The sequence below is a fragment of the Gopherus evgoodei genome, chromosome 8, assembly GCF_007399415.2.
Source record: "Gopherus evgoodei ecotype Sinaloan lineage chromosome 8, rGopEvg1_v1.p, whole genome shotgun sequence".
In the NCBI taxonomy this organism is placed as follows: domain Eukaryota; kingdom Metazoa; phylum Chordata; order Testudines; family Testudinidae; genus Gopherus; species Gopherus evgoodei.
Window position 1 is genome coordinate 38,933,369 of NC_044329.1, and position 17,686 is coordinate 38,951,054.

The 17,686-nt window shown below is 43.5% G+C and overlaps 3 protein-coding genes across 3 annotated transcripts in view; all 3 read left to right on the forward strand.

Moving 5' to 3' along the window:
* LOC115656190 (protocadherin gamma-B1-like) lies at positions 1-2,409 on the forward strand. The gene is made up of 2 exons (XM_030572596.1): positions 1-2,030; positions 2,403-2,409. The coding sequence occupies exons 1-2, from the start codon at positions 1-3 to the stop codon at positions 2,407-2,409; spliced, it is 2,037 nt and encodes a 678-aa protein (XP_030428456.1).
* A 2,067-nt stretch (positions 2,410-4,476) lies between these two features.
* Positions 4,477-7,076, forward strand: LOC115656672 (protocadherin gamma-A4-like). The gene has a single exon (XM_030573713.1). It carries the CDS (start codon positions 4,563-4,565, stop codon positions 7,074-7,076), a length of 2,514 nt encoding a protein of 837 aa, XP_030429573.1. The 5' UTR covers positions 4,477-4,562.
* A 2,089-nt stretch (positions 7,077-9,165) lies between these two features.
* LOC115656191 (protocadherin gamma-A4-like) overlaps positions 9,166-17,686 on the forward strand; it is a 136,857-nt gene continuing 128,336 nt past the window's right edge. Inside the window, exons 1-2 of the mRNA XM_030572597.1 lie at positions 9,166-11,840; positions 12,710-12,848. Coding sequence (XP_030428457.1) covers positions 9,177-11,840; positions 12,710-12,848 — 2,803 coding nt within the window. The 5' untranslated portion in view covers positions 9,166-9,176. The remainder of the gene's footprint in view (positions 11,841-12,709; positions 12,849-17,686) is intronic.

A 17,686-nucleotide genomic window follows, 5' to 3' on the forward strand; every position in this document is an offset into this window, starting at 1 on the left:
ATGGCCAAAGGTTCCGTTGTGGGGAATCTCGCCAAGGATTTGGGATTAAATACCAGAGAATTGCAGCAGCGGAAGCTCCGTGTCAGTTCGGAAAAGCAATACTTCAGTGTGAATGGGGAAAATGGCAACCTGTATGTGAATGGCAGGATAGACCGGGAGGAGATTTGCGGGGAGACTCCCCTTTGTGTCCTGACACTCGAAACGGTGGTGGAAAATCCTTTGAATGTTTTCCATGTGAATGTAGCAATCCAGGACATTAATGATAACGCCCCGCGGTTCAAGACAAACAATATCGATTTAGAAGTTATAGAATCAGCATTTCCTGGTGCGCGGTTTCCACTAGAATCTGCACAAGATCCGGACGTTGGGATCAACTCAGTGCAGAGTTACCAACTCAGCAAGAACCCGCATTTTACCCTGGCTGTAAAGGACAGCCCGGATGGAAATAAATACCCAGAATTAGTGCTGGAAAAATCTTTGGATCGCGAAAAGCAAAATTCTCATCACTTGATCCTGACGGCCGTGGATGGGGGGGATCCAGTCAGATCTGGGACGGCTCATATTAGGGTTAATGTCACTGATGCCAATGACAATCCCCCCGTATTTACTGAGGAGATCTACCAAGTCAGTGTGAGGGAAAACCTACCACGGGGCTCCTTAGTGCTTCAGGTGAAAGCCACGGATCAGGATGAAGGGTTAAATGCCCAAATCACATACTCATTCAGCAACATACCAGATAATGCGCGTACACTATTTTATTTAGATCCTGAAGAAGGAAGAATTACAAATACAGGGAATTTGGATTTTGAAGACACACATAAATACATGTTGGGCGTAGAAGCCAGGGACAGGGGTGGCCAGTCCGCTCATTCGAAAGTTCAAATAACAATACTTGATGAAAACGACAATGCCCCGGAAATGACGTTTACTTCCGTGTCCAACCCGGTAGCTGAAGACTCAGTAGCCGGGACGGTGATAGCTCTGATCAAAGTTCGTGACCAAGATACGGGAGAAAACGGAGAAGTCACGTGTCACATTCAACACAAGTTGCCTTTTAAAATAGCGGTTTCGTCAAACAGTTACTACAAGCTCCTCACAGACAGCCCCCTGGACAGGGAAAGGACCCCGGAGTACAATATCACAATCACCGCCACAGACAAAGGCTCTCCCCCTCTCTCCACCCGGAAAACCATCCTGTTGCAGATCTCGGATATCAATGACAACGCCCCTGTCTTTGAGAAACCTTCCTACACCGCCTATGTGCCAGAGAACAATCCCTCGGGGGCCTCTATTTTCAGTGTAGAAGCCTCAGACCGGGATCTGGACCGGAACGCCCGAGTCACTTACTCCATCCGGAGCAGCAACCTCCAGGAGGTGCCTCTCTCCTCCTACATCTCCATTAACTCCCAGACCGGAGCTATCTATGCGCAGCGCTCCTTCGACTACGAGCAATTCCGGGAGTTTGAAGTGCAAGTACAGGCCCAAGACAGCGGGTCCCCGCCTCTCAGCAGCAATGTCACAGTCAGGGTGTTTATTCTGGATCAGAATGATAACGCCCCTCGCATCCTGTACCCTTCCCTGGGAGCCGATGGCTCCGCCTTGTTCGAGATGGTCCCTCGCTCCGCCGAGGCAGGTTATCTGGTGACGAAGGTGGTGGCGGTGGATGCTGACTCAGGACACAATGCCTGGCTCTCCTACCATCTGCTCCAGGCCACGGAACCGACGCTGTTCAGCATGGGGCTGCACACCGGGGAGATCCGGACAGGCCGCGCCTTTGTGGACAGAGATGCTGTGAAGCACAGGCTGGTCACGCTGGTGATGGATAAGGGGCAGCCGCCTCTGTCAGCCACAGTGACTCTCAACCTGGTGTTTGCCGAGAACTTCCAAGAGGCTCTTCCGGAAATGAGCGACCAATCAAGTGACTCCGCATCTCAGTCTGATTTACAGTTTTACCTGGTGCTGGGTTTAGCCTTAATCTCATTTTTGTTCCTCCTGACAGTTACACTGGCCATTGTGATGAAATTGCGAAGGTCAGGAAATCCCAAATTGCTTCAGTGTTTTGGTCCTGACCCTTATCCAAATACCGGCCGTAGGTTCCCACCAAGCTATGAAGACGGGACTTTGCCTTACACCTACCAGCTGTGTTTGTCCTCAGAGTTAACGAGGAATAAATGTACCTTCCTGAAACCCAATGCCCAGATGTCAGAAAATATTCTGTGCAGTGACAGCTCTGGGATGTCATTTATTGGCAATGGATGTAGCAGTTTACATGGTGGGACGGAGACTACTGGGGAGGTGAACTTCTTTCTTCATGCGCAATCTGATATTTTTACATCGTAGGCAGTCATTGTGAAATACTGCCTTGATGTTTTTAGGTGTATCTCTTGCTTTTATCTCCACAGTGGTTGAGGTATCACATATATAAATGAATTTGTTTTCAGAACAAAAATCCATGCATGGCAGAGAAAGATTATTTCCGTTTATAGATGACGAAATGAGAGACAAACGGTTTAAACGAATCTGGGTATGTCATAGAGGAATTCTGCATTTGAATCTAAGATAAAACTCAGTCTTCCCAGTTCCCTATCCACTTCCTTAATTGCACGTCCATTCTTATTTTCCAAATCAGAGCCTCTTTTCTCTCATTACAAAAGGTCTAACGGAAATAAATACATTATGTATAAATATTTATGCATCTCGGGTAAGATGTATTTCTTCCAAAGAAGACAAAATATTAAAGTCATCTAATTTTAATATATAAATTTTCTTTAATGCTCTTCTATATGCTTTTTGAGCACCTCTTCTTTACGATCTTAGGTGAATGTTATAATCACAAACATTTATATACTTTGACCTACTTCTCATATTTTTCTTGAGACTTTTATAGCATGTTATTGGGATATGGTGTCATATAAGGGTGTTATTTGCATAATTTTTATGATTACATTTCCTACCAGTGGTAGAGCCATGCCGTAATTATGCAGGTCACCTGAAACGTGATGATAAAAAAACCCCTCACAAAATGTCATAATGTATTCTGCATATGCCACACAATTTACATGGTGGAAATATTTTACAAATATTTCACAGGTTTAAAAATGTTTTAGAGCATTTTTCTGTCGTTATCTGCTCTTGTCAAGCCAAGTTTTCTTGGCTACCGTGAATCCAAATATCCATAGATCATAGGGGCCATAACAATCCTTAAAATACATTTCTATATGTACACATGATATGTTCTGGAGTTGGCCCTCTTTGCATTTCCCAGAGCCAGGAGCAAATGCTGAATCCAATGGACATGTTAATACTTATTTTTCAATAGCGTAGATATACTAATAGCCCTCCAGAATCTCGAGATATCGATCCTGAGAATGGTCACTGGAGCATGACTAAATATTGACTATCATGGTTCTGGGGTTAGTTTAAATATTTCAACGGGGGAGAAGCATACTCCACAACTGAGGGGGAAGAAGGAAACATTTCCCTGGAATGCTTATATTTCAGAATGTCGCATTTTTGAAGGATTCGGCTGTTTGGAAATCTTAGAAGTTAGAACATAGGAACACAGGTTGTCCTCAAAGGCACGCAGTAGCGCTCAAAGTTCAGTTGAAGTGGTCAAAGATGAATGCCAAATTGAAGAAACGTGATCTTACTCATCTCTTGGCACTGTAATTTATCAAATGGATGTTACTACCACATATGTGATATGTATCTGTGTATATGTGTATTTTGCTGTGTGTATATATATATACACACGTGTTCCTTTCGTATTTTGACTTCAGGGATTATTGACATATACATTCCTCTTGTGGTAGCATAATCAAGGAAAATTAGAATAGATATTAGAAAACTGAACTTGAAAACTACCAGGCTGGGAAATACACAGAGTACGAATTGTTTTATAATACCCATTTGACAAAGCTCAGCCATAGATAACACAAATTTCATTTCATCTATTGATTTGGTAATTAATATTATGAATTAAATGACGAATCTGACCAAGTCAAAATATCTGAAATGTGAACAAAATACGACTTAGTGTTGCACTTGAATATATCAAATCTAAGGTTACTAAACGAAGATATTGGTATGTAACAACTGCACAGTATGCGAGTGAAAGTCTGAAAAAATCACTTATATTTAAAAGCTATATATATACATAATAACTCCAGGGGGAAAGGGAGATATGTCTAATTCATATGCACTCAGATTAAAATTACAAAAATATTATCAGTAAGTCTTTTAAGGAATAAAAAGATTCGTCGCTGACAATAGTTTTGTGGATTTCCTGTGCATATATCAGACTCATTTGCCTAATAAAAAGAACGCAGCATATTTTTAAAAATAAGTGTCAAATATAACTACAAATCTACAAACTCCAGCGCAGAGCTTCTGCAGTATTTGGTTGAGACTCTGAGCGCCGCTGTTTACCAATCAGGGAGAGAAACGCGAAGAGAGATCCAGCCAGCGCAGCACAGCTGTTAGCACAGAACACAGAGATCAGACTCTCTCACTGGGTCTCTCTGGACTAAGCATTAATGGACGATACTGGCTGAAATAGGCTTATGATTTCACACCCAATATTTTCGGAAACAATTGGCAGACATTCCCTGAGGGAGAATCGGCGGCATTTCCACATTACCATGGGAACTGCAAGTGCAGAAAGGCTCCGGGACTGCAAAGGGCGAGCCCTATTCTGCATGATACTGGTTACCGTTTGGGAAGCAGTTTCTGGGCAGATTCGCTATTTTATTCCGGAGGAAATGGAGAGAGGGTCTTTTGTGGGGAACATCGCAAAGGATCTGGGGCTGAATGTAGAGCAGCTCTCAGACCGCGGAGTCCGTATTGTTTCCGGAGGTAAGACTCAGTACTTTGCTTTAGATTTCAAGACCGGCCATTTATACATCACCGAGAGAATAGACAGAGAGCAGATCTGTGGCCGAGTGGAGAAGTGTTTGTTAAACTGTGAGGTTATAGTGGAGGATAAAATGAAACTTTTTCCGGTCGAAGTTGAAATCACAGATATTAACGATAATGCTCCCAGCTTCCTGTCAGAAGAATTCGATTTAAAAATCAGTGAAACAACAGCGCCAGGATCACGGTTTTCTGTGCGTCAAGCAGAGGATCCGGATATGGGACTAAATTCCATCCAGAGCTACCAACTCAGCAGTAACATGCATTTCTTACTGGATGTAGAAACGCGATCGGATGGAGTAAAATACGCCGAACTGGTGCTGGAAAAGCCTCTAGACCGGGAAGAACAAGCCGTTCACAATCTAATCCTCACAGCCACTGACGGGGGAGATCCAGTCAGATCCGGCACTGCGCAAATCCGCGTTATTGTTCTCGATTCTAATGACAATGCCCCAGTTTTTAGCCAGCCTGTCTACAAAGTGAGCGTTTGGGAAAATGTGCCTGAAGGTTCCACGGTTGTTACGGTAAAAGCCACTGACCTCGATGAAGGAGTCAACAAAGAGGTGAAATACTCTTTCCAAAAAATCACAGACAAAGCTCCTCAGATGTTCCACTTGGACCCGAAAACGGGTGAAATAACAGTCGTGGGGAAACTGGACTTTGAAGAAGCTGCATTGTATGAAGCTGAGGTGCAAGCGCATGACGTGGGAGGTCTTTTCGACAAATCGAAAATTGTAATCCTTGTTAGTGATGTGAATGATAACGCCCCGGAAATCTCTCTCAGGTCTTTCATTAGCTCGATCCCTGAGGACTCTCCACCCGGGACTGTGATCGCCCTTTTAAATGTGCAAGATGCAGACTCAGGAGACAACGGGGAGGTCACGTGCTCCACACCAGGCGACCTCCCCTTCCAGCTGATGAAACCCTTCCATAATTATTACAGTCTGGTGACAGACCGAGCCCTGGACAGGGAGCAGGTGGCAGCGTACAACATCACAGTGACCGCCACGGACAATGGGACTCCTCCTCTTTCTACAGTCACCACGATCCCACTCCGGATTTTAGACACGAACGACAACGCCCCCTTCTTCGATCAAACATCCTATACCGCCTACGTCACTGAGAATAACCCGAGAGGAGCCTCCGTTTTCTCCCTGAAGGCTAATGACCCCGACGAAGGGGAGAACGCCAGAGTCACCTACTCTGTTACCAAAGGTCAGATCCTGGAGGTTCCGCTCTCCTCGTACATCTCCATTAACTCCGAGACTGGGACTCTCTACGCTCTGCGCTCCTTCGATTACGAACAGTTCCGGGAGATTCGGTTCCAAGTGCAGGCTCAGGATGGGGGTTCCCCCCCTCTCAGCAGTAATGTCTCCGTCACTCTCTTTCTACTGGATCAGAATGACAACAGCCCGCACATCTTACACCCCTCCTTTCCCACCGACGGCTCCACGGGAGTGGAGTTGGCCCCTCGCTCCTCCGAGCCGGGTTACCTGGTCACTAAGGTGGTGGCGGTGGATGCAGACTCCGGGCAGAACGCCTGGCTCTCCTACCAGCTGCTGAAGGCTACAGAGCCGGGGCTCTTCTCTGTGGGACTCCACAGCGGCGAGATCAGGACGGCGCGCTCCTTTCTCGACAAAGATGCGCTCAAGCAAAGTCTGGTGGTTTTAGTGAAGGACAACGGGCAGCCCCCTCTCTCTTCTACGGCCACTGTCACGGTGTTGCTGGCTGACAGCATCCCCGAAATCCTCTCCGATTTAAGCAGCCTCTCAGCTCCTGTAGACCCCCAGTCCAGCCTCACCTTGTATTTGGTGATCGCTGTGGCTTCCGTTTCCTGCTTGTTCTTTACCTTTCTCATAGTGTTAGTGGCGCTGAGGCTCCGCCGGTGGAGAAACTCGCAGCTGTTTGACTCCTCGAGTGTGACTTTCAGTGGAGTTCCCGTCTCGCAGTTTGTGGGGCTCGATGGAGTCAGAGCTTTTCTTCACTCCTACTCACATGAGGTTTCTCTCACCACGGACTCCAGAAAGAGCCAGTTCAACGTTACCAAATCAAACGATTCAAATACTCTGACTAGTCAGCAGACTTACGAGATAAAGAATCCTATTCTAATGACTGAAGAGTTATACATTAATAACGGGGATCAGACCTCTGTTCAGGTGAGCTGATATTTTGGCGCTTTCTTATTTGTGTTTAGATATAAAGACTTTTGAATATATAGCAGTAATCTAAATGTACAGGGTGGGGGATGTTATATTTAGCATAATGCACGTGTAATTCATTTGGAAGTGTTTTGAAAACCACTGTAACCCCCGGAATATTTGGTCAGACCTTATACATTTTGTTTTGTGTCACAGAAAAGACATATCTTAATTCAATTTACGAGTTCTGATGAAATAATAATTCGTTTAAAACCTGGCACTATCTTTATCTATGATAACGGATACTTTTCATTGCCTGAAATAATATAAAGATATTGGGGCATAATTTAAAAAAAAGATTGACGGAGAGTATGAACGGTATTTTAAAGGAGAGTGAATAGGTATCTTCTTGGCTGTCATTATTTTAATTTACAAATCAGCTTACTTGGATCCCAATTTGATGTTATTGCAAACTATATGCACTCAAAATCCATAATGAGGAAATTAAGGTTATGTTATTCTGAGAGGTATTGGTGACTGCATCCATCATAAACCTCTTTGAGACTGGGTGTGAATACACTTTTCAAGTAACGTAGCTAGCTGTCAGGATAAGTTAATGGGAAGCCCCTCACCTAAGACAAAAGGGGGTTGTGAACCCACCCGGAAGTTTGGAGTGAGTGGGCGGAATGCTATTTCTGAGTAATGTTTGTGTGAGGGGTGGAGGAGTGGCATAATGCACAGACACTAAACTGAGAGAGCTTTTGAGTCTGGCGTTGGCTAAAGAGTCTTGGGTGTGTAAGCTGAGAAACTGCTCCTTTTTTTCTTCGGTCCTCCTGTCTTTGGAGAAGAAGATCGTTGTACATTCGCTGTAAATCGATAAGACTGCCTCAAAGAAAATACCAGACTCCATCAACTTCTGCTTCCAGCTGGAACCTCCGGAGGGCCCAGAAATTTGACCAGCAGCTGGAGTGAAAAGGGAGCAACGTTATAAACATTTATCTAGGATGAAGATACTATTTGAACACGTTTTTCATTTCTTGTAATAATAATATTCTTGTGTCCTAGTTTGGGTCCCTGAGAAGTTGCCATATATGTGTGTCAGATTATGCTAATACTTTTAAACATAGCTAGTGTTATAAGGACTATTCTAACATTTCTTAGTCATGTTTATCTAGGAAGAGAGATTTTTGCAACACTACATGGATTAAAATAATTTTTAAAAGTCTAACTGAAATTTCCACGGTGAATGGACCGATAATTATAGATAACTTATCAGTCAATGGTGAACGGATATTTGACAGTCTTATTTTATCTTTGCATCGTAGAGCAATTTTTAATATACGGATTTATTAGGACTTTACCTTTCCAGAGATGCTTTATTGGAACACTTCAGGGTATGTTTGGGAACCTTTTACTGTGCTTTTTAATGCAGTTCTGTTTCTGTAGGACAATTCTGCCTAGTGCGTACTTATAGTACAATTTGAGAATGGAAACTTTCCTTTGTTGCTTTAGAAACAATCTGTGTATTGTGAGTGGACCAAGTAGTTTGAAGGAAAAAGAGAAGCTAAAATGGACAGTAAGACCCTAAAGCTAACTCAGAAAATGACTTAGTTCAGAAGTTTACTTTGAGAGTTTGAATCCGCGGCTGCTCATGTGCGCTCATGTAATTCACGTGTTAAAAATGCTAAACTGTCAAACAGTATTGGCTGTGTTTCACGGGTATTAGTGACTGTGGTAGATGTGATTCTTACAATAGAACTTGTTGTGAATGTTGGAAAGTTCTCCTACCTGTTCATATTCATATATACAGATATAAATATACTGAATCATTCTCACCACATACACAAAAACGATACAGGAAACTCAAGAATGTCTGTTGTTTGTGCTATCCATGAATGCCTACACACAAACATACGTACATAGTATTTATAGTCGAGACTTTTACATCTCATCTGTGATTCACTTGTTTACAATTAAGAGAAATCATTTCACAACACTGTACATTTGGAATACGTTTTGAACAGAAAAAAAATATCCCACGAGAGTCCTAGACCTGCATCGCCGTCCATAATAAAATCACTGCTATTGCAGTTCTCCAGCTGAGACTCGGAGTGCCGCTGTTGGCCAATGCGGAGCCAGGGCTGGAGCCGGAGATCCTCCGGAGGCTCCTGCAGTGCGATTACTCTGTCACACAGCGCAGATGGGAGAGGAAACGGCAGAGAGACCTTCACAGTCCGGCTGAGAAAAAGGAACCGCCACAGAGCGCTCTGTACAGCTGAGAAGACAATCGGGACTCCATTTGCACTACGTGATCGCACATTTCTTCAACCTGAAGGGATTAATGAAAACAAAGACAGCAAGAATAGTGCAGTTCTGACAGGGACCGGGATGGAAATCAGACACAGAGAGCCAGGCTGGGCAGTCACACGGCAAGTACTGTTGTTTCCCTTCTTATTGTCTTTGTTCTGCCGGGCGGTCTCGGAGCAGATTCGTTATTCGATTCCCGAGGAAATGGCGAAAGGTTCCCTTGTGGGGAATCTCGTCAAGGATTTGGGGCTGAGTGTGAGAGAACTGCCCAACCGGAAGCTCCGTGTTGTCCCTGCAGCTAAAAAGCAATACTTCAGCGTGAATGGGGAAAGTGGCAACGTCTATGTGAATGACAGGCTAGACCGGGAGGAGATATGCGGGACATCTCAACTCTGCGTCATAAATTTCGAAACTGTGCTGGAAAATCCCTTCAATGTTTTCCACATAAAAGTCGGGATCCAAGACATTAACGATAATGCCCCGCGTTTTGTAAAAGATAATATCAAACTAGAGATGATTGAATCTACTTTACCAGGTGCCCGTTTTCTCCTGGGAAATGCTGAAGATCCTGACGTTGGGATGAATTCTTTGCAGAGTTATCAGCTGAGCCCCAATCAGTATTTCATCCTGGAAGTGAAAGAGAGCCGGGATGGCAATAAATATGTAGATTTAGTGCTGCAGAAACCCCTAGATCGAGAAAGCCAGCGCAGCCTTCACTTGATTCTCACGGCTGTGGATGGGGGAGCGCCGCAGAGAACTGGGACCGCCCGGATATGGATTAATGTCACCGACGCCAATGACAACCCCCCCTTCTTCACTCAGGAGCTCTACAAAGTCAGCCTGAGGGAAAATGCACCGACGGGCTCCTTAGTGCTTCAGGTTAAAGCCACCGACAACGATGAAGGGTCAAATGCTCAGATCAGCTACGTCTTCAGCAACATTCCAGAAAAGGCCCGTCAGAAATTCAGTCTGGACGCAGAAACCGGGAAAATTACAGTAAAGGAGCCTTTGGACTTTGAGGAGACCCGTGACTACACCCTGGCAGTAGAAGCAAAGGATAGAGGCGGACTAGTGACACACTGCAAAGTGGAAATCGAGGTTCTTGATGAGAATGACAGTGCCCCCGAAATGACACTTACATCCATCTCCAATCCAGTCCCAGAAGACTCACTGCCTGGAACAGTGATAGCTCTGATTAATGTTAAGGATCAAGATTCTGAAGATAATGGAAAGGTCTCCTGCCATTTGCAAGATGATTTGCCATTTAAGATAATTTCTTCTTCTAATAACTACTACAAACTCGTCACAGACAGCACCTTGGAAAGGGAAAGGACCCCGGAGTACAATATCACAATCACCGCCACAGACAAAGGCTCTCCCCCTCTCTCAACCCAGAAAACCATCCTGTTGCAGCTCTCAGATATTAATGACAATGCCCCTGTCTTTGAGAAAACTTTCTACACCGCGTATGTGCCAGAGAACAATCCCTCGGGGTCTTCTATTTTCAGTGTAGAAGCCTCAGACCTGGATCTGGACTGGAACGCCCGAGTCACTTACTCCATCCTAAGGAGCAGCCTCCAGGAGGTGCCTCTCTCCTCCTACATCTCCATTAACTCCCAGACCGGAGCTATCTATGCGCAGCGCTCCTTCGACTACGAGCAATTCCGGGAGTTTGAAGTGCAAGTGCAGGCCCAAGACGGTGGATCCCCACCTCTCAGCAGCAATGTCACCGTCAGGGTGTTTATTCTGGATCAGAATGATAACATCCCTCGCATCCTGTACCCTTCCCTTGGAGCCGATGGCTCCGCCTTGTTCGAGATGGTCCCTAGCTCCGCCGAGGCAGGTTATCTGGTGACGAAGGTGGTGGCAGTGGATGCTGACTCAGGACACAATGCCTGGCTCTCCTACCATCTGCTCCAGGCCACGGAACCGACGCTGTTCAGCATGGGACTGCACACCGGGGAGATCCGGACAGCCCGCGCCTTTGTGGACAGAGATGCTGTGAAGCACAGGCTGGTCACGCTGGTGAAGGATAATGGGCAGCCGCCTCTGTCCGCTACAGTGACTCTCAACCTGGTGTTTGCCGAGAACTTCCAAGAGGCTCTTCCGGAAATGAGCGATCAGTCGGGTGACTCCGCATCTCAGTCTGATTTACAGTTTTACTTGGTGTTGGCTTTAACCTTGATCTCATTTTTATTCCTCCTGACCGTTACACTCGTCATTGCGGTGAAATTGCGAAGTTCAAGGAAACCTAAATTACTTCAGTGTTTTGGTCCTGACTCTTATTCAGAGGCTAGCCATAGGTTCCCACTGAGCTATGATGATGGAACTTTGCCTTATTCGTATCAGCTGTGTTTATCCTCGGATTTCAAGAAGAATCCTAATGTCCAGATAGCAGAGAATATTCTGTGCAGTGACAGCTCTGGGATGCTATTTCTGGGCAATGGAAGTAACATATTACAGGCTGAGGAGACTGCTGGGGAGGTAAGCTTCCAATTTCATATTCATCTCTGTTTGCAGATTTTTAAGTATATATTTACCTCTTCAAGGAGTGTAGGAGTTAATTGTGAAACTGAACGTGAGTAATTTTTCAGCTATTATGTGGTACGCATCACTGGACTCTCTGAAACACAAGTTAATCATAGAATAATAAAAATATAAAAATGTAAGACTGGCAAGGACCTCCCAGCCCTCTCTACTGATTCAGGACCAAGGAAAACTATACCATCCATGACAGGTGTCAGGCTGTTCTGCAATGAATCAAGAGCCTGGACAAACTGTTAGGAAACAGGGCACAAGCCTCCTGCCTTCCACCCCCGCATTGCCTGTTAATTCTATATATAGTTTTCACCAACCAGTTATCGAGTGTAAATACTTTACAGCATTAACATGAAGTCACAGACAGTCCCCTTGGATACTCCAATCTGTCTCACCACCAAGGTAAGCTTGCCATTGTGATAGATGGTCCCTTCCACCAATGATCACAGCAATATTCAGGTTACTCTCAGTCCCAAAGGATCAGTCACTTACCCCAGGTCCATTGCACTTTAGATCTCACAACAAAGACAAGGTTAGTAGCCAAATCTATAATAAAGTATCTAAACATTTATTAACTAGGAAAAGATGAAAACAGCTGAACATACCCACTCAAATGAGTTACAGTGTTAAGTTTCAAAAGATAGTAGAAGCTTCTCTAATAAGCAAGTTCTATGTATTCCTTGGGGCTAACACTGGCTAAGCACTTGGGAACTTTTGCTTATGTTTAGTAATTCTTGCCCCTTAGAGTTTAAGCAGCATAAATATACAGTTCCACCTTATTAGGGCTTCTGATTCCTTCCTCCCTTCTGCTTCAGGTAGCAAACTCAGCTGTTGGGAGGAATTCATTTGAAGGTTTCCTATTCATGAGGGATGGGAGAAGAGTAATAAAGAGAGTCTTTTGTCCTCTGATGTTCCACAATAGTAGTTCTGGTGTTGATGGGCCTTCTTTGCCAGGTAGGACATAACATGTTTTGCTGGAGGCTAGTATTTAACAGGAGTTAATATTTCTCTTTTGTCTGGTGATTTACAGAGGCTTATAATATAAATGCTTAATTACCTTACAATGTGGGATACAGATTTTATAAGTAAGATTAATGCATTCAGAAACTTACAAGCACTCAATAAATTCTAAATACCAAGCACATTTTTATAATTCTGATTCCTGTTTTAAAATACTAACACTCAGGTGAACTATACTGATTCCAGCTACCTGTTTGTCAATATTCAAATGAAGCATGGGGATCTTGGCATAAGTTGTCACCTGGTTTTCCAGCTTCACAACAGGTGTTTGTCCAACCTGTTCTTAAAAACCTCCAATGATGGGGATTCCACAACCTCCCTTGGAAGCCTAGTCAAGTTTTTTGCTGCCCTTATAGTTAGAAAGGTTCTCCTAGTCTAACCTAAATCTCCCTTGCTGCAGATTAAGCCAATTACTGTACTTCTTGTCCTGCCGTCAGTGGACACAGAGAACAACTAATCACCATAGTCTTTATAACAGCCCTTAACATATTTGAAGACTGTTATCAAGTCCCCTTTCAATCTTCTTTTCAGAAGACTAAATATGCCCAGTTTGTTTAACCTTTCTGCGTTGGTCAAGTTTTCTAAACATTTGATCATTTTTGTTGCTCTCCTCTGGACTCTGTCCAGTTTGTCCACATTTTTCCTAAAGTGTGGTGTCCAGAACTGGACACAGTCCTGCTGCTGAAACCTCAAAAGTGCTGAATACAGGGGCACAATTGTCTCCCATGTCTTACTTATTGCTGTCCTGTTAATACACACAGGAATGTTATTAGCCTTTTTCAGAACTGCATGACACGGTTGACTCATATTCAATTTGTGATCTGCTGTAATCTCATGATCCTTTTCAGCAGTACTACCATCTAGGCAGTTATTCCTCATTTTGTAGCTGTGCATTTGAGGTTTTCCTTCCTAAGGACTTTGCACTTGTCTTTACTGAATTTCATCTTGTTGAATTCAGACCAATTCTCCAGTTTGTGGAAGTCATTTTGAATTATAATCCTGTATTCCAAAGTGCTTGCAAGCCTTCCCATCTTGGTGTCATCTGCAAATTGTATAAGTATACTCTCCACTCCATTATCAAAATCATTAATGAAAATATTGAATAACATTGGACCCAGGACTGACCACTGCAGGACCCCATTAAATACATCCTCCCAGTTTATGAATGAACCATTGATAACTACTCTTTGAGTAAGGTCTTTCAATCAGTTGTGAACCCATTTCATACAAATTTCATTAGACGGCATTTCCCTAGTGTGCTTATGAGAATGTCATGTGGGACTGTGTCAAAAACTTTACTAAAATCAATATATATCACATCTACTGTTTCTGCCCAATCCCCAAGGCCAGTAACCCTGTCAAATAAGGCAAATAGGTTGGTTAGCATTATTTTGTTCTTGAGAAATCCATGCTGGCTATTCTTTATAAACCTGTTGTCCTTTAGAACCTTACAAACTGATTATATAATAATTAGTTTCAATATCTATCCTGCTATTGAAATTAGGCTGATAGGTCTATAATTCCCTAGGTTATTCTTGTTCCTCTTTTAAAAAACAGGTACTATGTTTGCCCTTTTCTAGTCCTCTGAGACCTCATCTGTCTCCTAGGAGTTCGCAAAGATAATTGCTAACAGTTCTGAGATTGCTTCACCTAGTTTCTGAAGTACTGTAGGATGAATTTTGTCAGGCCCTACCAACTTATTTAAACATTCTTTAACCCGTTCTTTCCCTATTTTGGCTTGTGTTCCTTCTGTATCACTGCCTGCAATGACTCAAGAGAGTGACCCAAACTCAGGCCAGACTGTCAGGAACCAGGGCACAAACCTCAAATTGGCTGTGAGTTGTATACTTAGATTTTACTAAACAAATATGAAGTGTAAACACGTCAGGCACTATGACAGCTTTAACATGGAGTCACAAATAGTCCCCTTATGTACTAGTCTGTCTCACCACCAACATGAGCTTACTTTTTTGATAGATAGTCCCTAACATCAAAAATCACAGCAATATTCAGGTTACTCCCTGTCCCAAAGTCATTTACCCCAGGTCAATTGCACTTTATATATCACACCAAAGACAATTGGCTTCTATTCAATTCTATAATAAACTATATAAAGATTTATTAAACAAGAAAAGAAAATCCAGGTAATCATAGAAACAGAAATGAGATACAAGCTTTATTTTTAAAAGCTAATGAAAGCTTCCATAATAAGCAAGCAGTGTATGTTCTTTAGGGTAACCCAAGCAAAACAGCTGGGGATCTCTTGCTCATGCCTATAAACACTTTGTACCCTGAGTTCACACAGCATAGAGATAAAGTTCCTTTTATCCCCCTCCTGGCATGTACTATCAGCTGCAAGCACCGCTGGTGGGAGGATGGAGGTGGAACACACCCTTTCTATTCACACTCTACACATTATTGTAATAATCTTTGTACAACGTAAGCCTTGTAAGGTTTCATATGAAAACTCATAATTTGCTGGTCAGTAATGTACTGGTAAAATATATGTGGCAACATTGTATGTGAAGTTATAAAATTCCCGTGTATGATGTATGAACACATGTTCTACAGCCCTACCCAAGCAGAAATCAGGTCTATTCTAAACAAAGAAAGGAATGTGTGCTTGCCTTAATTTGCATTTAAGCAGTAAACAGAGTCATCAAGCAGGGAGGGAAAACAAAGGAAGTTCAAACAGGTAAAAAAAACAGCATGGAATATCCTTCCACACGGACTCTTTGTCTCTTGGATCTCAGCTGAAATATTTTTCAAGGGGAGGGGACTGAAACTATAAAAACAAGGGACAAACACCCCAAGGGATCCCTCTTTCTCTCCCTGCCCACATCATTCTCAGCACCTGAGAAAACAAAAGGAAACAACCATTGGACTCTGGGGGAGGGGTCCTGACCTTGGTCAGTAATTTGCTGGAGCATGTGGTGAGAAAGTGTGCTTTGCAACTAAGATAGTTTCTTAAGTAGATACTAGTAAACATTTTTCTTTTCTTTTCTTTTCTTTTCTTTTCTTTTCTTTTTTTTTTTTTTGGTTAACCATTTCTGACTTCTATGCTACAACACTTGTTCTCACTTCAAAATCTATATTTTTGTAGCTAATATATTTGTTTTATTGTTTTATCTCATCCAATGTGTTGAAATAGAAGTGTCTGGGTAACTCCCTTTAAGATAATAAGATTGCATACTATTTCCTTAAAGGTTGAAGGGAGGGATAGCTCAGTGGTTTGAGCACTGGCCTGGGTTGTGAGTTCAATCCTTGAGGGGACCATTTAGGGATTTGGGGCAAAAATCTGTCTGGGGATTGGTCCTGCTTTGACTAGAGGATTGGACTAGATGACCTCCTGAGGTCCCTTCCAACCCTGATATTCTATGAATCTATTATTAATATGTTTGTACTGGTGGGAGTCTGCTATAGAAGACCAGGTGGATGAGGCTTTCTTCAGGCAAGTAACAGAAGTTACCAGATTACAGGCCCTGGTTCTTATGGGGGACTTCAATCACCCCAGTATCTCCTGAGGGAGCAATATAGCAGTGCACAGACAATCCAGGAAGTTTTTGGAAGGCGTAGGGGACAATTTCCTGGTGCAAGTGCTGGAGAAACCAACGAGGGGCAGAGCTCTTCTTGACCTGCTGCTCACAAACAGGGAAGAATCAGTAGGGGAAGCAAAAGTGGACAGGAACCTGGGATGCATTGACCATGAGGTGGTCAAGTTCAGGATCCTGACACAAGGAAGAAAGGAGAGCCGTAGAATACGGACCCTGTACTTCAGAAAAGCAGACCTTGACTCCTTCAGGGAACTGATTGGCAGGATCCTCTGGGAGAATAACATGAGGGGGAAAGGAGTCCAGGAGAGCTGGCTATATTTTATAATCCTTATTGAGGTTGCAGGAACAAACCAACCCAATGTGTAGAAAGAATAGTAAATATGGCAGGCGACCAGCTTAGCTTAACAGTGAAATCCTTGCTGATCTTAAACACAAAAAAGAAGCTTACAAGAAGTGGAAGACTGGACAAATGACCAGGGAGGAGTATAAAAATATTGCTCAGACATGCAGGAGTGAAATCAAGAAGGCCAAATCACACTTGGAGTTGCAGCTAGTAAGGGATGTTAAAAGTAACAAAAAGCGTTTATACAGGTATGTTAGCAACAAGAAGAAGGTCAAGGAAAGTATGGGTCCCTTATTGAATGGGGGTGGCAAGCTAGTGACAGAGGATGTGGAAAAAGCTAATGTATTCAATGCTTTTTTGCCTGTCTTTGCAAACAAGGTCAGCACCCAAACTGCTGAACTGGGCAGCACAGTATGGGGAGGAGGTGACCAGCCCTCTGTGGAGAAAGAAGAGGTTCAGGTCTGTTTACAAAAGCTGGATGAGCACAAGTCCATCGGGCCAGATGCACTGTATCCGAGGGTGCTAAAGGAGTTGGCGGATGTAATTGCAGAGCCATTGTCTCTGAAAACTCTTTGAAAACTCATGGTGATTGGGGGAGGTCCCAGATGACTGGAAAAATGCTAATGTAGTGCCCATCTTTAAAAAAGGAAAGGAGGAGGATCCAGGAAACTACAGGCCAGTCAGGTTCACCTCAGTCCCTGGAAAAATAACGGAGAAGGTCCTCAAGGAATCCATTTTGAAGCACTTGGAGGAGAGGAAAGTGATCAGAACAGTCAGCATGGATTTACCAAGGGCAAGTCATGCCTGACTAACCTAATTGCCTTCTATGATGAGCCATAACTGGTTCTGTGGATAAGGGGGAAGCAGTGGATGTG